The sequence below is a fragment of the Silurus meridionalis genome, chromosome 11 (assembly GCF_014805685.1).
Source record: "Silurus meridionalis isolate SWU-2019-XX chromosome 11, ASM1480568v1, whole genome shotgun sequence".
Lineage (NCBI taxonomy): Eukaryota > Metazoa > Chordata > Actinopteri > Siluriformes > Siluridae > Silurus > Silurus meridionalis.
This window is the reverse complement of record NC_060894.1, coordinates 12033001-12059453: the sequence shown is the minus strand read 5'-3', so window position 1 is coordinate 12059453 and position 26453 is coordinate 12033001. Positions and strand designations below refer to the sequence as shown.

The window sequence follows — 26453 nt, the reverse complement described above, 5'->3', positions numbered from 1 at the left end:
GCCTATGCCGATTAATTAAAAAATGCATTCCTATTCCGTCATGCCGGACCGTCGTAATAAGCATTTCACTGCATGTCATACCCTGTATGTATGTGTGTGACAAATAAAATTTGATTTGATTTGAGCGTTCTCCTACCGATATACCCCGTGTGCCTCCTCACCTTTTCTCCAAAACATCCTACTTGCGCTGTCCCTCTAATAATCCCATTTCTAATCCTGTCCATCCTCATCACTCCTAATAAAAATCTCAGCATGTTCAGCTCTGCTACCTTCAGATCCACCTCCTGTCTCAATGCCACTGTCTCTAAACCATACAATATCACAGGTCTCACCACGGTCCTATAAACTTTCCCTTTTACTCTTGCAGATACTCTTCTATCACAAATTACTTCTGCCACTCTTCTTCACCCACTCCACCCTGCCTGCACTCTTTTCTTCACTTCTCTAACACACTCTCCATTACTTTGCACTGTTGACCCCAGGTACCTGAACTCCTCCACCTTCTTCACCTCTTCTCCCTGTAACCGCACCACTCCACTGCTCTCCCCCTAATTCACACATGTACTCTGTCTTATTCCTACTGACTTTTCTCAATGCTCTTCTCAATCTGCTCCCTCCTTTCACCACAAATCGCAATATCATCTGCAAACATCACAGTCCATAGAGACTCCTGTCTGACCGCTACTTTGATATATGCTTAATATATTGTTTTTATATTATATTGAGTTTTTTTTTTTTTTTTATCAAATTAAACAATATAATCATATGTGGTACTGTTATGGCTATACCATTTGGTGTTGTACATTCAGGAAGGGTAGTATACCTTATTCATTCATCTAGGAGTCAGGAGTCACAGCTGATTCTGTCTACCTGTTATCTTCTTTTTGGATGGACTGTCTGGCATGGCTCTTCTCTGGTTGGAATGGAAATCTGTTTTATTATTTCAAATAAATCCTGTTTCTTTTAATGAGGTTAATCCAGGGCAGTGATTGAGAGGGAATCTAATAGGATATGGGTGAAATTATACATAACTCGCAACCATGTTATAGTCTTTGTAAAACAGATATAAATGTATAAATATAAATAACAAAACCAATAGTATTAATAAAGCCTTTGACATGTGACTTTGAGGCTTTTCGTTTCGTTTTCGTTAATCCATTAGTTGCTTTCTGCTGTCCGTTACTGTACATTTAAACAGGCTCTTATATTAAGCAAAGTAATGGGGCAGTCATCCTGCATTGTTCAGTATCGTGAAGTTGTACTTTTCTAAGCTATTTGCTCAGTATGCAAAGACCAAATATTAGCTACAGACCTCCTTTCTTTGAAGGTCATGTTTGCTCAGGTCAACAGAACTGAGCAAATGTATTTAGGTGATTGGGTGGTAGTTCAATTGCATCCAAACATCCCATTTTGCTAAAAGATGCTATATCCACAAATCTCATCTGTGTCTGAGTCTCAAATGCTACTTTGAAGCGGTTTCATGACAGGTTTTTGTAAGAGAGAGATTTTGCAGACGTTGCCTACTGAGTTGTGGTGGCCTATGTGTGGTGCTACTTTCATTTCTTACTGCTGTAGGCTTTACAAGTGCTGGTAACTTTGTCTCTTCATAAGCTGCATTGACCGATTCATTTGTGTAGTTAGAACCATCTGCCCACGTTTGGTGCCCATCCTTGTTCGTAACAGGAAAACAGAGGTAAGCTGTTTAAATCTGCTTGCTTACTCAGGAACTGCGAGTTCGGCCCCTGGACCTTGGGTGATACAATAGTTGCACATATTTGTGCCTTCTTTTCCCACAAGAATCCACCGTGCTTTCACACAGACTTGGGTAAGCTAGCACATCTTAAGCGTGCTCTATACCTTGGTTGACGTACTTTGTCTGACGTTGACACACATTAGTGCACATTGTATTGTGGTAGCCAGTTGGCTAAGCCTACTCTTAGGAGACAGAATAACAATGTACAGTTGATAAGGAAATAGCAAGTAGTGTGCTTGAATAGAAGTTATTTGCATAAATAAAGTGCTATGTTAAAGAGTATTTAGAAAAGGCTAAAATTATGTATATTGTGTCTCAAGCAGGTAAATATTAACAAACGATTTACAATTAATTTGCAAATATTTGGTCCTTACGCATTTCTGTAGTAGTACTGTTGTAAACTATATGAGACGTGATGACATTTTGTAGGTTTTGAAATGTTTGGGTTTGTTACATTTTGTAGCCATCTTGCTATGATCCTTGTTGTTGTGGAGCATGTTTTTAAATGCTTCATTTGTGACGTGTGCCTGGTGCTAACCTTTTAACCAGTTCAGCTAAACATTTAATTAGCTCAGACTCCTGCATTTTTCTGTCCAACAATTTACAAAAGGTTCTTAAAATTACCAAATGTTTTATGTATCATGAACTGCCAGGGGACATTTTGGACCTTTTTTTGTAATGTTCATGTATAAATTTTGCAATTGTTCGAGTTCATAATGCAAACTGTGACTCATCTTCCAGTCTTGTTTTCATGGCTTTTTTAAAAAAATGTTTTTATTTCAAAAAGTAGGTTAGTTCCAACCCTTGAGAGCGCACCCCACCTCATGGTCTTTATTTTACAAAGATGTTACATTTTTTTTAATTGCGTGGTTAAATATGATAATGGAATATCAATAGTTTACTGCTATTGTTTTCAACTTGCTGGTAAGGACCAGTGAAAACTCCATGAAACCAATAAATAGCCACTGCAATCGTCTATCGTTTACCATCTTTTTGTTGTTGCTTATGGAAAATGAACGGACAGGTGAGTGAGAGAATATGCAGCTGTTGCTAAGGGGGAACAGCTGTTTTTCTTTGGGTTATGTTGAAGATGGACTCGATGAAGTGAGGCATGGGTGTATTTTGTTTGTTAGATCTGTGTAATGAAATCTTTTGGATTACCCTGGTCAACAAATGTATTCTATTGTTTTCATTGGAGAGATCTTTGTATGACAAACTGTGGCAAACCACATTGCTTACAATTTACATTTATTTATATAGAGCTTTAACAATGGGTGTTGTCACAGAGCAGCTTTACAGAAATCCAAATGTAGATCCAGATCTAATGAGCAAGCCTGAGGTGAACAAGGCAAGTAAAAAAAACTTAGTAAGGCAAAGAGTAAAAAAAAAAACCTTATGGGAGATCATCTTTTTCCAGTGTGATTATGAATCATTACTGTTCTGCAACTGTATGCTGCGAAATGTGTGTTTAAAGCCTTTTCAGTGCATGCATCAGTAGTTTCAAGCTTTAAATTCAAAGTGAAAAAAGTTATTCACTAAAAATTTTTATTTTTGGGTATTACCATCCACATCTAATGGCAAACTTGGTTATTCATGTAGGGTCATCCTCAAACATAGAGTTTGTTTCTCAGGTAAAAGAAACTCCAAGCAGTAGGTGACCACGCTGGTCCGGAACGCAGATGATCAGGATTTTTTTTTAATCAGTGTAACAAAAAGCGAGTGCCAGATGCAGGTAACCTGGGACATAAAGCAGACTGCCACACTCTTCCAGTTTAGCAGATGAAATACCCCACCCATTTTTGTGTAGAATGCATTGTATGCATACGCAGAAGCAGTAGTAATGTGAGTAGCATAATCCTTTTGCATTAATGTTCGGCTGTGGGATGTAGTGACCTCCCCTAGATAGCATAGCAGAGGCAAAACATTCCTTTTCCATCAGGTTTCCAGGTTCGATTGTAAAATTTCGACCTTAAATTTAAAAGTATTTACTAATCGGGAAAATCCAGAAGACAATTACATAAGAACATTTGATTCCTCTGTCTTTGTTCCTATTTGAATCCTTGTGACATGATCAGGAGAAAGGGATAATGGGGGAAACATAACATGCAAGGACATGCTAGTGCACAATCCTTTAATGAGCTAGCTATTTATTGTCCATCTTTTTGGTTATGTGCTTTGTCCAAACATCAGTGGTGGGTGGGTGACGTGCGGGGTGTCTGTATTTGTTGTGTATTCAGAAACGGTTTGATTCAACATCTGACTTTTCATTGGTGGGGTTTAATTAAATTATATTATTTGTCATCTGAAGTATAAACAATAGAATGCGTTACAAAGCGTAAACACTTTTTTCATTACGTCCAATTTTTGTCTTCTGCAGACAGATGAATTCTCTGTAAAGCATTAGAAATGTCATTCACTTGGCTTGTCTTTTTCATTTGTGGTTTCTATTCTTTTCTTTTTTTCCAAAGCAAAATGATATCGTACTTATGCTCTGTTTATTATTTCTACAGTGGAACATGAAACATGTCTCCTGTTTTCTTTGCGAAGGTAAACCATTAAATTATGGTGGTGTTCGTGACAGCAGCTCATTTTAAGTGCAAGTATGAGTAGTGTGCTCCAAATAGTAATAATACTTTTGAATAATTTACAAACTTGCTGTGTAAAGAAACAGAAGCTGTGCATTAGATCATAATGCAGTTAATTCTGGCTAATTAAGCACAGCTTCCTAACCTGCTGGTGTGACTTTTCTAGGGTGTGTGTTTGAAACATAGGGCTTTTTATTTCTCATTCTACTTTTGCCAGCTAGGCTATGTAGGTGTTTATTGTTTCCTTGTGTTGTCTGCACTAAATGTTGTTTGCACACTTTCGTGTGCATATAATTTATGTAGTCCTGTGTAAAGGTCTGTATGTTCATTTGTTGTTTTATGTAGCATCTAAATCCCGGAGGAACTTTGGTTGGTTTCATTATGTACTGGACTGTGTATGGTTGAAATGACAAAAAAAAAAGCCACTTGATTTGAAGTTCGATTAGCCGTCTGCGGGGATAAACACAGTTTTATATCCCAACCTTTTCCATGCCTGAGGTATCTGAATCTATGACCTTGCAAATTGTTGTAGTGATTTCACTGATGATCTGGACTGTTTTGTGTACGTACTGGCTGTCAACCTGCTGGGAAAGTGCTCTCATACAACAGATTTTATACACTTTAGAAGATTTTAAATATTTGTTTGTGGGAGTCTTTGTGCTTGTAGTTTAATATGATTTGACACAGAAGCAGCTACTGTTATATAACATGGTGTTAAAGTAAGGGCAAAAATTGACCCTAAAATGAGGGGGTGTTCTCACAGAGTTATCTCAGATGAGGTGAAATTTCAATATGTTGCATAACATTAATTTAGTATGCAGCCTGTTCGGTGAATTGGTGATTTATTTATTTATTTTTAGAAACACCGGCTAATACGAGCTTTTATGATATCTAATAAAATACCAGTTGTATTTGGGGTTGCAGAGCTAGCACTGCACTGCTACATTCTGTTCTTGAGGAGGCTAAGGCTATTTGACAAAGAGGTGAGATTTTTATTGCATGACTGCAAGTGTTTGAACGTCTCGGAAGAGTTTCCAGTATTGTTTGAGAGTGAAATGCTTAAAAGACACTAAAAATCATTAGTCATTGATAAGTAGGGAAAGAGAGTCTTAAGTTGTTTCATGCTAATTGCTTAATTGCGATTGGCATGAAGTCATTTTCTGAACGCTGTTTCTAAAGATGTGCCGTAGTTGTTTTACAGTAAAGGTTACTTTTTTTTTTCTTTAGTTTAATAAAGATCCAGGAATTTAATTAAGTTCTGCCTTTATTTGGAAATAAGGCAACCTGAGCCTTTCTGTTGCGCCTCTCAAACACATTCGGCATATTTTTATTGGTTTATATACAACAGTTGTAAATACATGTTACAGTAGTGTGACATAATTAATTACTACCATTAGTTCATATCAGAACATAAATTCAGACTGTGCACATCCACAAGCAATTCCCTAAACCTCTCTATACACTAAATACTTTAATGAATGAGGATTATAGATCAGATTTTCAGGTTTTATTTCTTGATATTTTCATAAATTTTCAACAATTACATCATGGCAATTTGTAGTGAAACAGATTTTAAAGTAAATCGCACTAAATATTTCATTGCATATCAACAATTTTTTTGTGATGCTTTTCCATGTTTCGATTTTTCTTTTGCACCTAGTCATTGTTTACCTTTCCAGAGTTTAGCGGGTGGTGCGTCAGAAATAGTGGTCTGCAGGGAAACACAGTGCTCTGTGTTTAGTTAAATGGACTAATCGAAGCAAATAATTTGCCTCAATTATTTTTTTGTATTTGAATTCCTCGACCTACTCGAGGAATCATTTCAGCCCTACTCTACAGCAGAGGTAGCTCTTGGTCTTCCTTTCCTGAAATAATCCTCATGGGAGCCTGTTTTTATTTAACCGCTGATGGTAAAGTTCTTGTTTTTTTTTTTTTTTGGCTTGACTGACCTTCATATCTTCAAGTTCTTTACTTTACTGAGTGTTTCTTGCCATACAATACAATACAGTATCTTTCTTCTCACCTTTCTGCTGCACAAGACATCTGATGTTCTAAATTAGAAAGGCAAGAAATGCCACAACCTTTCGTCACACATGTAAAAGCGCATCTGGAACTGTTTCATAGCTTAGATGCTTATGATAATGTAAATAAATTTTAACTTATGCTTAATTGATTTTTTTTAATGCTGTTCCTTATACCCTACTAAATTATTTCTTATAGATGCAGCATTTTTGTGCATGCATTTTGCCCTCATCTTATGAACCAAAAAAAAATTGATTGATTAATATTCTGGGATATGATGTGACGTGCATAACAAAGGTGAAATTGATCTTCTCCTGGTTGCTTATAGGCGGTTTCTAATTGTGATGTTTCTCCTAGTGTTTATACACAACGTAAAATAAATATCTCCATAGTTTAAATGTCAGCATCTCTATGAGCAAAACTGTATGCTGGTTACTACACTTTAATGTTAACTTGTTTGCTCACCATAGAGATTATTCTGCCATACAACAGTGTGAGTGAACGGCTTTCCCCTGATCTGCACTCTGATTCTCAGTGGGACCAAGGCTGGGTGTTAATAGAGGCAGTGTTAATTGATTAATTCTCCCAGACGAGTTCCTCATTATCACCCTCTCCCAGGACAACTTGGCCAGCCCTCCACTGAGAGGGAAAAAAAAAAAAAAAAAAAAAATATATATATATATATATATATATATGAGGGTGTAAAGAACAGGTGCTTTGGTAGGTGCTCAGGCAAGGCCTAGAACTATTGAGACATCTATGTTCTAAAATACGGCTACTCATTTCTTAAAAAAGAAATACTGACTTTTAATTTCACTTTCATTTTGAGATTGACTTTTTCCTCACTATTTGGATTAGATACTTTATGGGTCTTGATGGTAACAGCAAGCCAGTCTACTAGTTTGCTCAATACCTAATGTTTCTCAAGCAGAATTTCTTTTAATGAAATTAAAGGAAGCTTTACACTTTGAAAATGAATTGGGCTACAGTCAATAGTCAATTTAAACTAAACTTATGATCCCTGGAGAGAACTGTCTCGCAATAAGCTCTTGGGTTAATTTTTTTTTTTTTTTTTAATGAAGAGTATTTCAAAATTCATAATTTTATTAGATTTCATGTAATATTGCAATTAAATGCAATAAATGGGTTTAGTTTTCTTGTATGAAATTTTTGTAATAAAATGTACACTTTTGTCAAAAAAAGGAAACAAATTAAGATACCCGTCTTATTTTCTCTTGTATATTTCTTATAAAAAAATATATATATATAAAAAATAAAGTATTTCTTATCCAGTTACTCAATTAATTGATGGAATAATCGGTAGAATACTCGATTACTAAAATAATCGATACCAACAGCCCTAATTGAATTTTTGCAAGTGTTTTACTCTTTTTAAACCGTCTAACATGGAGTCTATTACAACACTGGTAAGCATTTGCACAGCTGGTAATGTTGTGTGTTTATTTTAGAAACTTAAAAGGGTGGAAATGCTTGTTTTCCTGTCTTTTCATTAGGCTATTGTATCTGGGTGGTTGCATTGTTTATTGAAAGTTTTTCACTGGTAAAATGGAGAGCTGACCAAGCAATATCAGATGAGCCTACAGTTACTTTATTATAAATTGATTGCAGTGGGTCCTCAATTTTCTTCATTACTCTGGCTTTTAAAATAGATTTTAGGCAATTTATTGTCTTTTTAGTTTCTGATTTTAATTTTTATTTCTGGTGTTTGGGGCACAGTAACTACTGTACCAGTAAATAATTCGATATATTTTATAATATATATTCTTATATAATTATTATATTTTTTAATATTTTATTTAAAATTTTACCTTCGTTCGAAATATTAAATATTTTGTAACTTGTGGATGGGCTGATTTTGCTGCCTGCATCTGGCTAGCATAAACTGAAATTGAATGTAAAGCAATATTTCCCCATACAAGTATCACTAAAGATTTACTGTCTTCATAAGTTAAACATTTGACACACATATTTGTTTCACTTCCATTACAACAATGCTGTACAAAGCAGAACAATTTCCACATTTGTGCAGCAATAGACATCAATCATCGCATCAAGTGCGCTTCAGTTCAGCCACCCCAGTGTTCAGCAGAGTTGTGCCGATGAGCTTAGCCACTGACAATAAATAAATAATGCACAGACTGCTCTGTACAACTGAACATTTTGAATCTGTGTTACTGTACTTGTTATTAGCCAGGCATTTGACACACTTTTGTTCTTCGTTTCCCAGTATTCGGAGTGTGATGCAGAAGTACTTGGAAGAGAGAGATGAACTCGCATTTGACAAAATCTTTAATCAGAAAATTGGTAAGTGTCCATTCATTTATTTCATTATTTAACTGGTTTTTTAACTACTACCAGAACATTTTTTTCAGCTTTTGTGTTTGACATGGTTTATGTTGGCATTAAATCAGTGGAAAAGTGTGAGAAAGAAAAGCTGCCTTTGGCAGTTATTTGTTGCTCAGGACTGAGCTCCCAGAAATAAAGTTTGCCAGAAAAGAGGAAATAATTCATTTATAGTAGAATTTAATTAAAACCAAAGCTACGTAATTAGGTAGCGTTGATTTGCAGAATAAACTGAGTTAAAGCTGCACTGCATACAAGTCTCAAATTTGGGGAGTGGTAGCTCCAGTGGTTAAGGCGTCGGGTTACTGATTGGAAGGTCGACGGTTCAAGCCCTGGTTTTGCTAAGCTGCCACTCTTGGGCCCTTGAGCAAGGCCCTTAACCCTCCGTGCTCCAGGGGCGCCATATCATGGCTGACCCTGCGCTCTTAACCCCAGCTTCTGAGCAAGCTGGGATATGCAAAGAACAAAATGTCACTGTGCTGTAATGTATATGTGACAAATAAAGGCTATTCTATTCTATTCTATAAATGCTCCATAACACTATTCATTTTACACTGGACAGTGAGTTTAAGATTATTAATTATTCTTATCTAATTAGATTTTTAGTTCTTTTGTGCACAAGTTTCAGAGATTTTGTGTTAAACTTTGTGGCAGTTTTTATGGTTTAAGTTTTGACATGCCGTTGAACAGTGAGTGAGACTGAGGGATTAAGGGGAGACTAGCTTTAATTATTTTATTTATTTTACTGTTTTAAATTAAAGGTTTAATGTTTTCAGTTTCCTAATTCTAGAACCAGGAGGAATGCTTTATTGCAGTGGATAATGATATTTGGCTATAAAAAAGGTGACTTTTTAAATGTCCTATCATTATCCAAAAAGCCTTTCATTAAGTCTAAAGGATACCCAACTGCTAAAATTTGTGAGAAAATATCTTCCTTATTTTCTTGTTTTGGGGCTGCATCAGGTTTAGTACCTTCCCCTTTTACTTTGGCTCATTAGGAACTTGGAAACCATGCTTGAATAAATCAGTGTTTTATATGATTGAGCAATTCCTAATGGCTGGTCATGTGACAGAATGTGTGTAATCTTCTGCCAAAAAACCCACCTATATTTGCTTAGATAAATCAGTGTGTTATTTCAGAGACATTACAGCTTATGAGTCTATTGGTGTGAGACTACTCATTGTTCTAATCTCGATAGCTTCCTCATTTGTATCCATTTGTCACCTTAAAAGCCAAAATCATCAGTGGAACTTTTCACTACAGTGTGTTGTGGTCTGATCACTTCATAAAAAAGCCCAATATTTCACAAGTGCATAACTGGAAGGCTGTCTCTTTCTTGTGCTGATTAAAAATGGCACTTTTTAAGTAAAGCGCAATGGGAATAAATCAGGCCTGATTAACTTTACTTACTTATAGGCCTGAAGTCTCCAGAGAGAAGTGTGCACTGAATTCACTCTTCTCCTTTTCTCTGACAATCCTACAGTTTACCACTGAAGTTTTGATCACATCTGAGCAAATCAGACGTTCAGTGTCGTTTTAGAGAGCTTCCCATCAGCTACTACAGTGAAGGTTTTGAAACTAGCTTTATAGTTAGTTTAAAAACATTAACATGATAGTCTTTACATATTAGAAATTGTATTCAAATTATTTGTAGATGGAACACCTTATGGTGCCCTTCGCAGTCACTTTAGCAAGATGAAGATTTGCTGCAAGGTGAACCATAAAGCACTGTGGGATTCTGGTGGTATTGGAACACTATTTTTGTTTAAAAAGTGAGGAAAATTTAATTTTCTATTATGGATGGGTCCATAATAAAATATCTATTGGGGGCAAAATAAGACAAGAAAAAAACGCAAAGAAAACATAGACAATAATCAAACATCAACAACCATGAAGACAAGTGTCAAACACAAGGTTATGTAATGTGCATTAAATGTCCAGTATTTTATTCTTAATGATTATATGCCGTTTGTGTTTCAAGTTAAACCTAATTATTTCTTAACCAGCTTTAAGCTTTTACAGTTTTCATATAGCAGACATGAACACTCCCTTGGGTTATTCGCTGCATTATAATGCTTGCTTCTTTATTATAATTTCATGCTTTTAAAGCGTTTAAACACTGCATAACTTGAGCAGTCCTTGTCTTTTTTTTCGGTAGTTTTAGACAGTGTTTGGTTTTGCTTATTTTGTCATTCTTTTTGGGTTTTGTTTTGGGTTTTTTTTTTGTTAACCAATTTCTCTTTTTATCAAAGAAACATACTCTCAAAGAGGTTACATAATTGTGCTAAATGAAAATGATACAGTTTGCACTGTATCTGTTGTGTACAATTCAGCAGTTCCATATAGCTGATGCTGATATATTTTTTTTTTTTACCCACATCTCCTATGCGCTAGCAATGCTGCTGCACTACCAAACAAAAAGAGGAGGAAGTGCAAGCTGAGGAACTGCCTTTTTGGTTGTTGCCATTATTGGTATGTTTTGTGTTTCTTTAGAGGAAAATGTGAGCTGCACTAGTGAATAAAGTAATGCCTAATTTATATGATTCACAAAAGTGTCAGTTCTTGACCCCTCAGTAAAACGAGATCTGTTGATGCTTGTTAGTGTAGTATCTCAAAACTTCTGGAAATTTTACAGACTTATCCTCATTTCTTACAGATGAATGGAGAACATTTTGCCATTGATCCATTCATGTTCACAGTATGGTCAAGTGTTGAAGTTTTTCCATCAGTACTATTTTTACTTCTACACACACATTTTTTTTTTCTTTTAAAACTCTTGAGGTTGCCCAGGGTTTAAGGTTGCCGAATATGCAATATATATGAACCTATGTATGGAAGAACATGCCTTGTTAGTTTTAATGTGAAACATTTGTCTGTTTATTTTTTTATTTAAGAATTAGTGAAATAAAAGACTATGCTTTTTGGCAGCAGAGACATTCCAGTTTACACTGCTTATGCTGAGCTCTACTTGTTACTACTATTTACACAATACATTTGTTTTTGCCAGGGCATGCATCAGACTGGTGTCTGTACTTTTGCCTCCTCAGCCACATGGTTGGCTAATTTAGGTAACTGCATGAATGTGCAGCTGTACAGGTGCTCCTATTAAGTGTTAAGTGTATTTTTCAGATAAATTGTAGTAGTAAAAAACTGTTTATTGGCCCTTAACTACTTGTCTGGTCTCTATTGACAGTCATCTGTTTCTGGATTTGCAGACCTGGGTGCTAGTGAATAACAGAGGTGGTAAGAGTTTTAAAATAGGCATCTCTGTTGTGAAGTTCAAAGAGTACAAGGAAGATATAAAACATCTTTAAAAATTAAAGCACAATATCAAAATAAAACATGCCAAGAAATGATTTTAAAACATTTGTGGAGTGTAGTATAATGTGCCTTTTTAGTGTAAACCATTCCATAAAACATTTTATGGTGGTGATATAAATTGTGGATTCTGTACACCATCCCGTTAAACCTAATTATTATGAAAGATAGTGAAAGGTATGCCTTAAGCATATGTACCTCATACAACCTCAGCTCAAAACAGCTATAAATTTTGAGGTGAATGTATGTGAAGTCTTATCTCTATTTATATTTAAACAGGTAGTAATTTTAATAGTTTTAATTTAATTACATTTTAATCTAACATCTTTATTAGCATTTGCATAATTAATAAATAGCTACTAGCAGAGTTAGTAGCGCTAGTCACCATTACCTGTGTTATGCACCATGGTCTTTTTTGGCTCATATTAGTAAAACCGGTTTTAGCACTAAAACCTTAAAAAAAAATAAAATAATAAAAATAGACTTCTACATGTTTTTGCAAGTCTTTATAAGCTCCTAGTCTGGTCTCTGGGCAGTCACATCTTTTTCGCACTTGATGCCGAAGCGGTTACCTAAATGTGTCCAGGGTTCTCATTTCCTTCGAGTTCAGCTAAAGCAGAATTTGGTTAGGTTTTGCTTTCAGCTGGGTCTCTGCACCACTGCTGAATGATGTATGATTTGTCGTTCTCCATGTTGTGATTTTAGTGTAGTGCTTTGTACAAAACATACTTAAGTAAAAGTAAAATGACAGGTTTTGGAAACTAATTTAAAAAAGTAGAAGCACAGAAATCTGCTCAATTACAGCAACATGAGTAAACTTAATTCATTATTACCTTTTGCATTAACTTGAAGAACCATAAAAGTGTAAGACATTACACACAGTAATTTAGCTAAATGAGTTAGATAATCTTATGTTACAAAAGAAGATGGCAAAGGAAATAGTGCATAGATGAGATCATTTAGATTTTGACTACATTTTCATAATTGTTTTGGTGGAAACCTGGCTCAAAAGAACCTCACACATTACCTCATCCAAATTTTACCAAACATTAATATAAGTGCAACTGGCATTGTATGTTGTCATCAGAGGTGATGCAAATCAAACTTTATAGTCCTGTACACCATTAGCATGTTTGGTGTACAAAGGCCAAAAAAAGAATCTTTTTACAATTCTGTACAAATGTTACAGGAAGAGGCTCTGTGGTTTACTCTGTCCAAGTATGCCCTATATATATATATATATATATATATATAAATAAATAAATAAATATTTCAATTCAGATCATTTTTATTTGTATAGCACTTTTAACATAAACATGTAGTTGTTTGAAGAAAAAAAAAATATTCTAAATTAAGCACATTTTGTGCAAAACACACTAAACAGAAATCAACATCCAGCATCCCTGGGACTTTACAAGCCTCATTCAAATGTTGAATGTGTGAGATTTGCATGTGTACAAATAAGTAAGTCACGGAAATATATAGTGCTCATTTTGACTTGGCTTTATGCAAAAAATGCTTTAAATTATACACACTCCCCTGCCACTTTACTAGGAATACGTATGACTAAAATGCCATACAGTGCTGGGTAAGAGCATATCATGCAGATATATTTAATACATCACTCTGTCATATTTAACTTTGGTATTTGTTCATGGTTATGCTTCTTTTTGCAGTACCATGTGAGCTAAGCCATGTTTGGCAAACGCAATCAACCAGAATCATTTTCATTAATGTCTCTGTCTAGAATAGCATCCCTCCCTGTTGTCACTAGTAGCATTTTGTGACATCGTTATTTTATTTTCAAGTTATGATTTTTAAATAGCATTTTTACTCATTTACCAGATATATAATGGAGATATATGTAAGGGAAGTTCAACACATGCTGAGCTGGGATGCTGATAGCATACTTCTTTTTAATGTGGTGTTGCCTAAGATGCCTGAACATAACAGGCATCAAATGTTGTTGGTCTCTTGAGCACAAAGATTTCTACTAAAATTTTAAATTTTTTTGACGTTATGCACTGTAGATAATAAGAGATTCAAAATCTTCACAATTGAATGTTGAGAAACTTTATTCTGAAATTGCTTTGTGGACACTTTGTAGACACAGATCTCTGAACCTCTGCGTGTCTTTACTTCTGAGAGACTCTGCCTCTCAAAGATGCTCTCTTTTTATACCCATTTTATTATTCTTTTATAGTAGGGCTTGCATTTCCAGACTTTTGTTTTCCCTTTCCCAACTTTTTTTTTGACAGATTGTACAAATCAATTTCAAAATTACCTTTTTTTCCCTTAGAATTGTAGATTTATTTTTTTTTTTTTTTTTTTTTTTTTTTTTAAGTTTGTCTTTAACATGTCTGAATAAAATATGGGTTTATTCGGTTTACGGATTATCGCATTCACGCCGCATCCCATTTAGTTTTTGAATTGGGGCTGTAATATATGTCCACATATGAGGCTCGGCTATCATTTCCAACCCACCACTTCACTTTTTAAGCCCTTTTTCAGCCGTGCCCTTTATCAAATACACTATATAAACAAATGTATTCTGATACCTGACTTTTCTAGCCATATGTGGTTCTTCCCCAAACTCCATACTGCTGGAGGAATACAATTGTATAGGACGACTTTTAAATCTGTAGCATTAAACTTTCACTTTCATTTGCCCTGGGAGACGCAAACCTGTTCGTGTGGTTCACATTGGTTGAAGGGGAAAATCTTGAGTGGCCTTGTATATAGCTATAACCTCATCCCTTTTAAACACATTTGGGATTAAATTGATTGCTGACTGCACCCCAGGACTCCTCAACCTGCTTCATTACCTGACTTTACTTAACACCCTTTTAGCTGAATAAGCACAAATCTTTACAAGCAAAATTTTTGTGGAATATTTTTCTTGAAGATACAAGATTATTGTAACAGAAAACACAAAAAAATGCTTATGGTGTCTACTAGAGGTCAATCGATTGATCTGCTAGACGATTAATCTGGCCGGTTTTGGGAATTTTTTAATTAATCGGCATTGGCCGATTATGCTGCAAATTAGGCCGATTATTAGGCAGATGCATCTGACAGCTAAACAGTGTGTATGTTCTGTGCTACATAACACTCTCATACCAGCAGGTGGCAGGTTGGCATCCAAACAGGAAACCTGGAAAAGCTAGAACTGTGAATGGGAAAAAGCTACACATATCAGTCACTTTATACAATCATGTCTGCTGCAAAGTTGCAAAGACAAGAGCAAGAAAGACAAAATGTTTTTGCATTTAAAGAGAGAATGTGTGTAATATTTTGGAACAGTATTGTTCGTAAGCCTTCAACCAGCTGTAGATTTGGCTACAGGTTGGCACAGGGACCAAAACCTGCTAACAAGTGCACTTTTTTGAGTGGCCTGTGGTGTTTAATAAATGTGTAATTTAAGCAATTTTTCGGTATAGGTGTCGCTAATTCACTAGTGAATTGTCACTAATTCTAGTTATTTAGGTTTTTGTTAATGCTATTCTCTCTTGTTTGCTTGCTCACTTGTTGAGCTACTGGCTCTTCTCTCGCTGTTGTTGCTGTACTGCTGTTTTAGTCCAAAATTCTGTTTGAATTTGAATTTAATTTTAAATTTGAAGTGAACCGTAGTAAAATATTACCAATACACACACATCACTCAGGCTTGTGACTGTAAGAATAGCGTTTAGTAGCTTTTTATAAGTTAGCTGCTCCGATGAAGCTAACAATAGACAGGCATCAGTTTTTATTGTTCTTATTTAAAAACTTAAATAAATTTGTTTTCTAGCTTCTCCCACACATTGAACATTCCAGGTGGAAAATATTTCTTACAACTCGTAAATTGATGATTTACACAGTGCTACAAACACAGCATAAGAGAATGTGTAAACTACATGTCTGTGATGAACAGCAATAGAGATACTTATTTAATGCATGTACAGTAAAGTAGCCCTGAAAACATGCATCATTTGATTAATTATAATCTTTGTTTGTGTTATAGAAGACAAGGAAAGCTAATATAAAGGCTAGAGGTGTTGTGTGGCTCTGCTCTATTACACAGTAAAATAATAAAAGGTGTGTAATACACATTAGGTAGTAAATGTATGAGATGACTTGAAGCTGCAGATGGCACATTTTTACCACCAAAGTTTTTTTTGTTATTTAATTAATAAACAATAATAATAATAAAAAAAAAAAGAATACATTTCATTTTACAACCCCAATTCCAAGAATTGGCATAGAGAACTATATTTACAATGACTGTTTCTAAAACCCTTGCAGCAATTTCTATTGCAGAATTATCTATTATAATTATCCCTTTTGAGATCTTTTGCATCAGTCAAATTCTAAATTGCCACATTTTTTTCCTTTTGTTTGTTCTGTTGTGAATAAAATATGGGTTTATCAGATTAGCAAATTATGCATTTTGTTTTTTCATAGATTTATTTTTTTCCAGCTTTTTTTTGGAATTGGGGCTGTAAATACTTTGTAAAATATTAAAAAATCTTGCCCTTTGCTCTTTCTTTCTCCATCTCTATTCTAAGAATGTCAGTTGTTCTATTAATGTGTCAAAAGTGCATGGCGTTAAGAATCATGCATTTCACAACAAAGCACGGCGCATAGTGTTTTTCGTCAATGCTGTGCCGTGAGGGTGAATTCAAGCAAATGGAATTGTTTATGATTATACAAATAGATGAGTTCCCCCCCCTCATTTCCTGATTCTTCATTTCCCTAGTTGGCCTCAGTGGTCTGCTCTCATCCACCCAGCCACATTCCCTCTGTTAATGGAAACAGTAGCATTACTGTCTGCCAGAGCAGATGGAGCTCAATCTCTCTCTCTCTTGCGCGCACACACAACTTTATTCAGAAATGTAACAACTAACTCCCTTTTTTTTGTCGTGATGCTGTGCTTCCTGGTACACTGTCTAGGTGGTCGAGTCAGACACCAACCAGAAAGGAATCAACTAATTTTAAAGAATCTGCCTGTATTCTAATTTTTGGGAGACCGGAATAGTGCTCTTCACTCTAAATCCAAAAGACCAAATCTGGATATTACCAAATCTGGTAATGACAAAAAGTCCAACAATACACTATCAAATGTGAGGGGGAAAAATACTTTGTTTCTTTTTCAAGTGAAATTGGAATACTTCTGGCTTTAAAGTTATATTTTGACATTCAGGCAGTGTCCATACACAACTCGTACTATGAATTTGCAGTGTGTTATTTATTTACTTTGTTGGATATGCTTTTGTCTTTCATGAATTTTGATTGATGTGGATCTGTTTTACTTTATTTTATTATTTTCAAACAATCTTCGCTTAAGAAACACAATTACATTAAACATATTTCCAGATTTGTATGTATTTATTTTTACACAAGGTTTTAACATTGTATTTACTTGTTTATACTTTATATTTAGGCTGCCTGAAAACAGTTTAGCACACACTGCTGTCTGGTGCAGTGGAATCAGAGCTGCTGCTGCCCCCGATGACTTCGCTGTTGTGTAACATGCCATCCAGGAGCAGATGCCTGTGCTCCCTTACATTATAACACCGTGTTGTCAATGATCAATTAAACACCGATCACATAAATATCCACACAAATGTTTCAGAATCAGTATAATGTAGAATGTTGAGTCATTTTTGCAGCTGTAGTCTATTGAAGTACTCTAGTCTTGAGAGGAGGAGCACCACCACTTACATTTTTCCTCACTTCTCTTTTGCTTAAGCCACGCCTCTTCCTTCACTCGCATCCCTCTCACTCTTTCTTTCTCTCCTTCCCTCCCATCTGCCAGAGTTCTGGAATGGCTGTTTGGAGAGTTTTGTGTTGCTAAGCAACTGTGGTTACTGTGGCAACCCTGAAGAAACCCCTTGTTTGCTTGGTAACTGGGAAAATAAAATTAATTGAATGATGAATTAAAAAAGTGGTGCTGAAAATGAGAATAAGGACCTAAAAAAAATCCAACAGACATGATGATGCACAGAGTAATTACATATAGACACCCATCATCCCTTAAGTCGACAGTGCTTATTGTGTTTATTTATCTCTGACCATTAGTGATTAATGCTGCTTTCCTGTGGATGCTTTTCTCAGATTTTTTTGGCCTGGGTTTGTGTCAGTGTGCTTATAAATAATGATGCTTTGTTTGCAATGATCAGGGCATGTGTGTAAATTTGATTTAAGGCACACATGCTGTGCTAATTTGATAGATAGATAGATAGATAGATAGATAGATAGAGTGAGTTCATTGACTGGTTACCCACTAGATGTACATAATTGTTCTGTGATGTGGATCGATTTATTGACCTCACTATCAAATCTCTGTTTGTCTTGGTTTTTGTCTAAATCTCCCTCCCCCTCTTTTCTTTTGGCTTTCATTGTACATTTACATATACCAGAGCCAGTTATATGAACATCATTTGGACAAGCACCATCTGTAGCTCTGAAGCACTAGCTTTCTGTTCATACAGTGGCTTGATTATCTGGAAAAGGCAGGATAAGAGCTAATCAGCCCTAGGCCTTATTTATTTTTGGCCTTGACTTTTGTGTTTGCTTACTTGATTTTGTAAGTGTCTGTGAACTCAAATATGCACATGTTGGTCTACAGGGCCATTGTGTTTAGTTAAAGATTAAATAATCATTAACAGTGGTGTTTTTCCAAGGCAGTGGGTTTGTGGGTTTTTTCTGTTGTAGTTTATATTTCTAGTGCTCACTTAATGAATTTTAAGATACTTTAAGTTAATTGTATCGGCCCCCCATTTATAAAATAAGCAACATCTTATAAAGCTTCTATAATAAGTTTGCTTTCTGTCCTATATTGTGCATTCATGAAGTCAATACTGCTAGCGTCTAGGGGTGTAGCGGTACACAAAATGCACATACCTCGGTTTTGAAGTCATGGTTTGGTTCAAAATAATATAAATCCAATGAATGCAATGTGTGTGTGTGTGTGTGTGTGTGTGTGTGTGTGTGTGTGTGTGTGTGTGTGTGTGTGTGTGTGTATGTATGTATATATATATATATATATATATATATATATATATATATATATATATATATATATATATATATATATATATATATATATATATATATATAAAATATACACACACAGTACAGACCAAAAGTTTGGACACACCTTCTCATTCAAAGAGTTTTCTTTATTTTCATGACTATAAAAATTGTAGATTCACATTGAAGGCATCAAAACTATGAATTAACACGTGGAATTATATATGGAATTATATACATAACAAAAAACAACTGAAATGTCATATTCTAGGTTCTTCAAAGTAGCCACCTTTTGCTTTGATTACTGCTTTGCACACTCTTGGCATTCTCATGATGAGCTTCAAGTGGTAGTCACCTGAAATGGTCTTCCAACAGTCTTGAAGGAGTTCCCAGAGATGCTTGGCACTTGTTGGCCCTTTTGCCTTCACTCTGCGGTCCAGCTCACCCCTAAACCATCTCGATTGGGTTCAGGTCCGGTGACTGTGGAGGCCAGGTCATCTGGCGCAGCACCCCATCACTCTCCTTCAAAAGAATGACATCTTCACTGCTCAACAGTTGAGGGAGTTTTTGTCCTGTCGATACCATGCTACCAGAACACCTTTTCCACAAAATAACTAAGGCATTTAAAAAAAAAAAAAAACATTTTTTTTTCATTTTCCAGAAAACACGCTGATTAAAATTAGAGAACACTTTTAGATACCTCCCAGTTATTAGTGTTAATCTGGCACCTGGTGCTAATTTCCTTGATTATCTGTCAACCCCTATTTAACTGGCAGCCTAACTTCCAGTTTCACTGACTCTGCAAGATGGTGGGCCGTTCTAAAGTGACTGAAAGGCTCCGGCAGCAGGTTGTCCAGATGAAGGCCAAAGGGATGACCCTATCAGCCATAGCAAGACAAGTTGGTCGTTCCAAATCTGTGATTTCAAGAATATTGAATCTTTACAACATCACAAACTCATTCAAGTCCTCCAAGAAGGCTGGTCGTCCACGGAAGACAAATACAAGAGAGGACAGGATACTGCAGAGGATCTCGATGGGCAATCGTTTCCACACTGCAGCTGGAATTGCTCACCAGTTCAGCGCTGAACAGGGTAAGGATCTGTCTCGTCATACAGTGTCATGACGTTTAAGAGCATTTGGACTGAAAGCCCACTCTGCAGTGACCAAACCTCTCATTAGCAGAAAGAATCAAAAGGCTAGACTAAGCTTTGCTGAGGAGCATGTTGTGTGGACAGAGGAGAACTGGTCCAAAGTTCACTTCAGTGATGAAAGCAAGTTTAATTTATTTGGGTCTGATGGGAAACATTATGCTCGGCGACAAACTGGAGAAAGACTGAACCCAAAGTGTGTAAAGAAGTCAGTGAAAAGTGGAGGAGGAAGTGTCATGGTTTGGGGCATGTTTTCTGCAGCAGGAGTTGGGCCTCTTATACAGCTACATGGCAGAGTGAATGCAAATGTTTATCAGAACCTTCTTCAACAACATATGGTTCTTTCCCTGCATTCATCACCCAATCAGCCCGCAGTGTTCATGCAGGACAACGCTGTCACACAGCAAAACGGGTAAAGCAGTTCCTTGAAACTGAAAACATTGAAATAATGACATGGCCTGCCCAGAGTCCTGAACTCAACCCAATAGAGAACCTCTGGAAAATCCTTAGCGACAAAGTTATGGCCAAGAAACCCACTACAGTCACCAAACTGTGGAGGAGACTGGAAGAAGAGTGGACCAAAATCACACCAGAGCAGTGTGAGACTAGTGCTGTCCTGTGGCCGCAGATGTGCTGAAGTCATTCAGAGCAGAGGCCTGTACACTTCCTACTAATTGCTGACTGTTGGTACCTTCAGAAAATAATGTTGTAATCTTTTTCCATGCTACAGTCATTGTTGTTCTCTAATTTTGATCAGTGTGTTTTCTGCAAAATGTTCTTTTTTTTTTTTTTTTTTTTTTTAAATGCCTTAGTTAATTTGTGGAAAAGGTGTTCTGGTAGCATGGTATAGACAGGACAAAAACTCCTGCTTTAGACGTCTAAAAGTCCACAACAAACTCTTTAGTCTTCGTGGCGTTGTTTGTGGCACACCACCCTGTCAGGCTTTGTCTCTCTTCCCTGTAGGCCAATTTGTCGTTGTTGCTGATCCGGCTGACCATGGTGGTGTCATCTGCATACTCGATGAAGATGTTGGAGTTATGCAGAGGAGTATAATGCATAACTGAATGAGTATGTCATGGATGAACAGGGAGTAGAGTAGTGGGCTCAGAACACAGCCCTGTGTAATGTCAGTGTTCAGAATGAGGGTTGAGGGTACCTTTTTGCCCAACAGTTTGAGGTTTGTTTCTCCTTTTAAGAGAAATTCTTGCAGTTGGACAAAAAAGGCTAAAGAGTCCATATTGCTAGCGCTGTGGATTCTTTAGCGCTTTCATGCATGCAGAAAAAAAAATCTTATGTCTGGTACAGAGTGAGTAGCCACAGTGACACCACACTAACGCTACCTTTTTAAAAAATTATACCCCTGACATTGTTGTGTATGTTTTCAAGCTTAAAAATAAAAATAATAAATGCACTTGGTGCGAGGCCTTGACTAAACAAAAAACACGTTGCTGCTGTTCACATGCACTCTCCATGTTCTTTGTATTTCAGCTCACAAAGTGTTTCTTGATTTTCTTGTTAAAACAAATTTATAATTTTTTTTTCTGCATGACTATGTTAGCGTTTGCATATTTTGCAAATACCCTTATTGTCTTTTGTGAAAATGCAGAGGCAAAATTTTGTTTAGGTACTGACTTTCTTTTGTCAGTTCATGTTGCTGTGCTGCTAAGCAAATCGATGCAGAAGCGTAGATTAAGAAGCTGTCCCTCTTTATTATAATTGGTTTGGTTGTGTTCCTGTCAGAGTGAGCACTCGCTTAGACTGTGTTTTGTCATTTTGTCAATCAGAAATGATCATATCGGCCACCTCTCGACTGGAATAAGAAACTAGGTCAGGCGAAGAAAAACTCATTGGTAGACAGTAATAGGCAGAAATGCATTTTATTCTGTATTTTGAATAATGTTGTGACCATGGAAATATGAAACTGTACAACCCCAATTCAGGCACATGTTTAACATGACTATCTAACAAATCTAAAACCCAACACTAGCCATATTTAGAGTCTTAATTTTGAGTGAGGTTTAGTGAATTTCTGTATTTGTTCACTTGTTTTAATACCTCATTACAGATAAAGAGTGGAACAAAGTGCTTAAAAACTGTGTTACTTGTGTGTTGTGCAGAAAATAAAGCAGTGGATTTATCTTGAGAAACACTATTTCTGAGCAGAGTGTATTAGGTCAAGAGTACGATGAGAGTAGCCACTCTTAGGCAAGTGAAAATGAGTGGGTTCTGGGGTGTGAGAAACGTTCATCAATGAGTTAGCTCATGTGTGTTCTGTTACAGCTTTGTAAGATTGCTGTTGAAACCAATCTAGGGGAAGTGTGTGTTAAAGCTAAATAGAACGGAAAGGATCATGTGGGCAGGAGTGATGAAAATCAATCCAAAAATAAACTGACACTTTGTTAAGACTGCTGCATCTGCATGCGTGTACTCGAGTTTTGCTGTTTCCTTTTCTAGTTTTTCCTTGTTCCGCGCCCGTGTGTGTGTGTGTGTGTGTGTGTGTGTGTGTGTGTGTGTGTGTGTGGATTCTGTGTGTTTTTGCATTTATTTTTGTATTGATTGTGTGTATATCTGTTATGCGTAGGGGACAGAAGCTGTTAAGTACTTTTGCATCTTCTTCCTACACATAATAATCAATATTATCCTTGTGTAAATGCTTTAACTTCATGGACTGGTAACCATGACTTCACTGAACAGGCCAGGGCCAAAGTTAGAGAACTCATCTTTGCTATTTTGCAATTTAACTACAATGAGCTGTGAAAAGCAAGATTGATGTACAGTACAGACCAGAAGTTTGGACACACCTTCTCATTCAAAGAGTTTTCTTTATTTTCATGACTATGAAAATTGTAGATTCACACTGAAGGCATAAAAACTATGAATTAACACACGTGGAATTATATATGGAATTATATACATAACAAAAAAGTGTGAAACAACTAAAAAATGTCATATTCTAGGTTCTTCAATGTAGCCATCTTTTGCTTTTTGTCACTGCTTTGCACACTCTTGGCATTCTCTTGATGAGCTTCAAGAGGTAGTCACCTGAAATGGTCTTCCAACAGTCTTGAAGGAGTTCCCCGAGAGATGCTTGGCACTTGTTGGCCCTTTTGCCTTCATTCTGCGGTCCAGCTCACCCCTAAACCATCTCGATTGGGTTTCAGGTCTGGTGACTGTGGAGGCCAGGTCATCTGGCGCAGCACCCCATCACTCTCCTTCTTGGTTAAATAGCCCTTGATGCCTTTAGTGTGACTCTACAATTTTCATAGTCATGAAAATAAAGAAAACTCTTTGAATGAGAAGGTGTGTCCAAACTTTTGGTCTGTACTGTATGTTGTAACACTTTTGTGTATTCAAAGCAGCCTGTTGAAGTATGCAGGAGTGACCAATGCCTCAAGACTAGTGATTTACAATGCTACTTATGCAGGAACATGAACATTAAATATAAATGCTAATATATGATAAGAATATACGAAACACCAAGAGGCCCCAGGTCTGTGCTTTATTCTAAATATGTGATAATTTGTTCATAATTTAAAATAAAACACGTAATAATCAAATTAGTATTTAGGGAGGTGAACGGCACTATTCAGCATGAGCTGCTTCCTTTTAGACACTGTTTGTCCCTGAAATATGATCCTCACTGTAAACAACAGCTAGCTCTGTGTATAGTACTTGCCCGGAAGAGGGAAGAGTCAAGAGTTGAGCAGGGATAGGCTTTGGCCTCAGAGGAGATAAGTTTCGAAGAGATAACACTTAAGGGAAAGATGGGAGCGTTACAGATATGGGAGACTTTTTTTTTTTTCTTATTATTTTTTCCTTCAGCTTAACTGTGCATTGTGGGTATGTTTATAATCAAGAGCTGGTGTCATAATACGGTCTGATTCATTTCTTAAAGCTGTAAGGACATGCTGTCTCTTTAAGGCTACAGGGCAATAGCTTGGGTTGAGTTTAAGATGCTACTCAAAATCAGCACATCCTTATCCAGACCTTAAATGTAACTCAGCGCTTGAAAATATAATTTTTTTTTTTTGGGCGGGTGGGGGAATGGCTTGAACACTTAAGTTCAGTGTTGTCTGATATTTTGATACAACTACCAAAAAGTAGTCTTGCTGAATTGCATTTATTTCACATCATAAAATACCTCTTATAAATGGTGATTTTAGCATCTATCCACATAGATACACTCTTCAAATCAGGGAAATGGTTTGTTATTTGCCAATTGTACATATGTGGGTACAAATATTTGTGATCATTGAATTTTTCTTTTGCCACGCTTTCCAGTTTTTTTGCCAAGAAGGTGCTGCCCATTCTGATTTGACCTCAGATGACTTCTGATGCTGCCTTATTCTAACCTTTAGCCTGAAGGTTTTATGTCGTCCGGATGCTTGCAAATGTTTCATTCTATGTGGGAAAATCGCCCGTATTCAGATTTAAATTTTCTTTTGGAGTTTGCACTAAACACTGATTACAATAAAACTTTTATTTTGATGACAGGAAGCTACAGCATTAGAAAGGTTTAAGATTCAAACATGCCATAGATTACCTTTACTGTAGGATTCAAATGCAAGTTTGTGTGACATTTTTATACCCCACAAGATAATTCCGCAGTAAGCCCTCACAGTGGCTGGCTATTCAATGTCTGTAATAAGCTTGTCCTAGTACCACAGGTATCGCACACTTCTAAAAAAAAAAAGTATGTTGTGCTGCTGTTCAAATCTTTATTACATATTTCAAACTCTGCACACATGTAACTAGTAATGCAAAATGTGTCTTTTAATGTGATGATGTGATCTATATGGTCAATATTATTGGGGTTAAGTCGAGAATGTGTATGTTGAGTGATCAAATGCTTGTAAATAATGTATAGATGTATATGAAGGTAGGATGCAATACTTTGTGAACGACGAGGTAATTACCAGTTACAGGTTCTAGTTGATTGTAGCATTAATTTTTTAACATGGAGGTAGGCAGAGGTGGACAAGTTACAAATTGATCAGTTACTCCAGTGGGTTGGGGTTTGAAATGTTGGACTTCTGTTCAGAATGTTGTGAGTTCCCTGCACCAACAAGCCGTCATTGTTGGGCCATTAAGCAAGGCCTTTATCGCTCAACTGCTCAGCTGTTTAAATGAGATAAATGTAGGTACGTCTGCCAAATGCCATAAATGTCGATGTAAAATTATATTTGTTATGCATTACTTTTTTTTCCATGTATTTTTACCTGCCTGTTTATGATCCTGGAAAAAAAATCTGGCATAATCATCTTGTACCAGTGTTCACATAATACCAATGAGGAACCACAGTCGTACATTTAGCCCCGCCCCTTTGTGAATCCCTTCTTCTCTTTTTCCTTTGCATTAGTACATCAATTACTTAGCAACAGGCACTTCTCTGGACTATTTAAATGCTTTTGTTCCCCCTTTGGCCTGCAGTGAAATGGATTGGACTGGATTGTTGCTGATGATATTTTGCCACTATATTCTAGCTTCTGTTTCCCTTTCTCACCCTTTTGTAGACTGAGACCTATTATTGTTGCTATGGGAACAATAAGGCTGATCTTTGCTTGCTGTTTTGATTTCTCTTTACCGCTACCCAACACCCACCCACCCTGCACTCCCCACAAACGACGCACCACATCACAATTACGTGACTGGTTCTGTAAGAGGCTGCAAGTTTTACTAATGTAACGCTCAAGACGAAACAGTCGGCTTATTTCCTTGGAGTGTTGTTATTGTCCAGCAAGCAGAGCACTGAGGAAGGGAATTGAGAGCCAAAGTCAGGGGGTAGTCAGTGGATAAATGATTTTTTTTACTTTCTTTTTGTTAAGGCAAATTTTTTCAACAGTGATTAGGATGTGGTGCATGTTATCAGAGTTTTTGTCTAACTTTTACTGGCAAAAAAATTTCTGCTTATTTTACACATGAATATTAGCATGGTAAAGAATGGATAATGGAATGGCAATCTTTTTGCTTAGCCCTTAGACACATACATTATATATATATATATATACAGTGAGGAAAACCATGACGTCTTAGTGTATTACCAACAGTAACCTTGGAAACGGTGGTCCCAGCTCTTTTCAGGTCATTGACCAGCTCCTCCCGTGTAGTTCTGGGCTGATTTCTCACTTTCCTTTCTCACGAGGTGAGATCTTGCATGGAGCCCCAGTCCGAGGGAGATTGACAGTCATGTTCAGCTTCTTCCATTTTCTAATGATTGCTCCATTCTCTGTCGTAGAAGATGTGAGGTTTC

General features: G+C 36.4%; 1 protein-coding gene across 1 annotated transcript in view; it reads left to right on the top strand.

Moving 5' to 3' along the window:
• Window positions 1–26453, top strand: part of grk3 (G protein-coupled receptor kinase 3) — a 60850-nt gene that overhangs the window by 4878 nt on the left and 29519 nt on the right. Inside the window, exon 2 of the mRNA XM_046860983.1 lies at window positions 8609–8685. Coding sequence (XP_046716939.1) covers window positions 8609–8685 — 77 coding nt within the window. The remainder of the gene's footprint in view (window positions 1–8608; window positions 8686–26453) is intronic.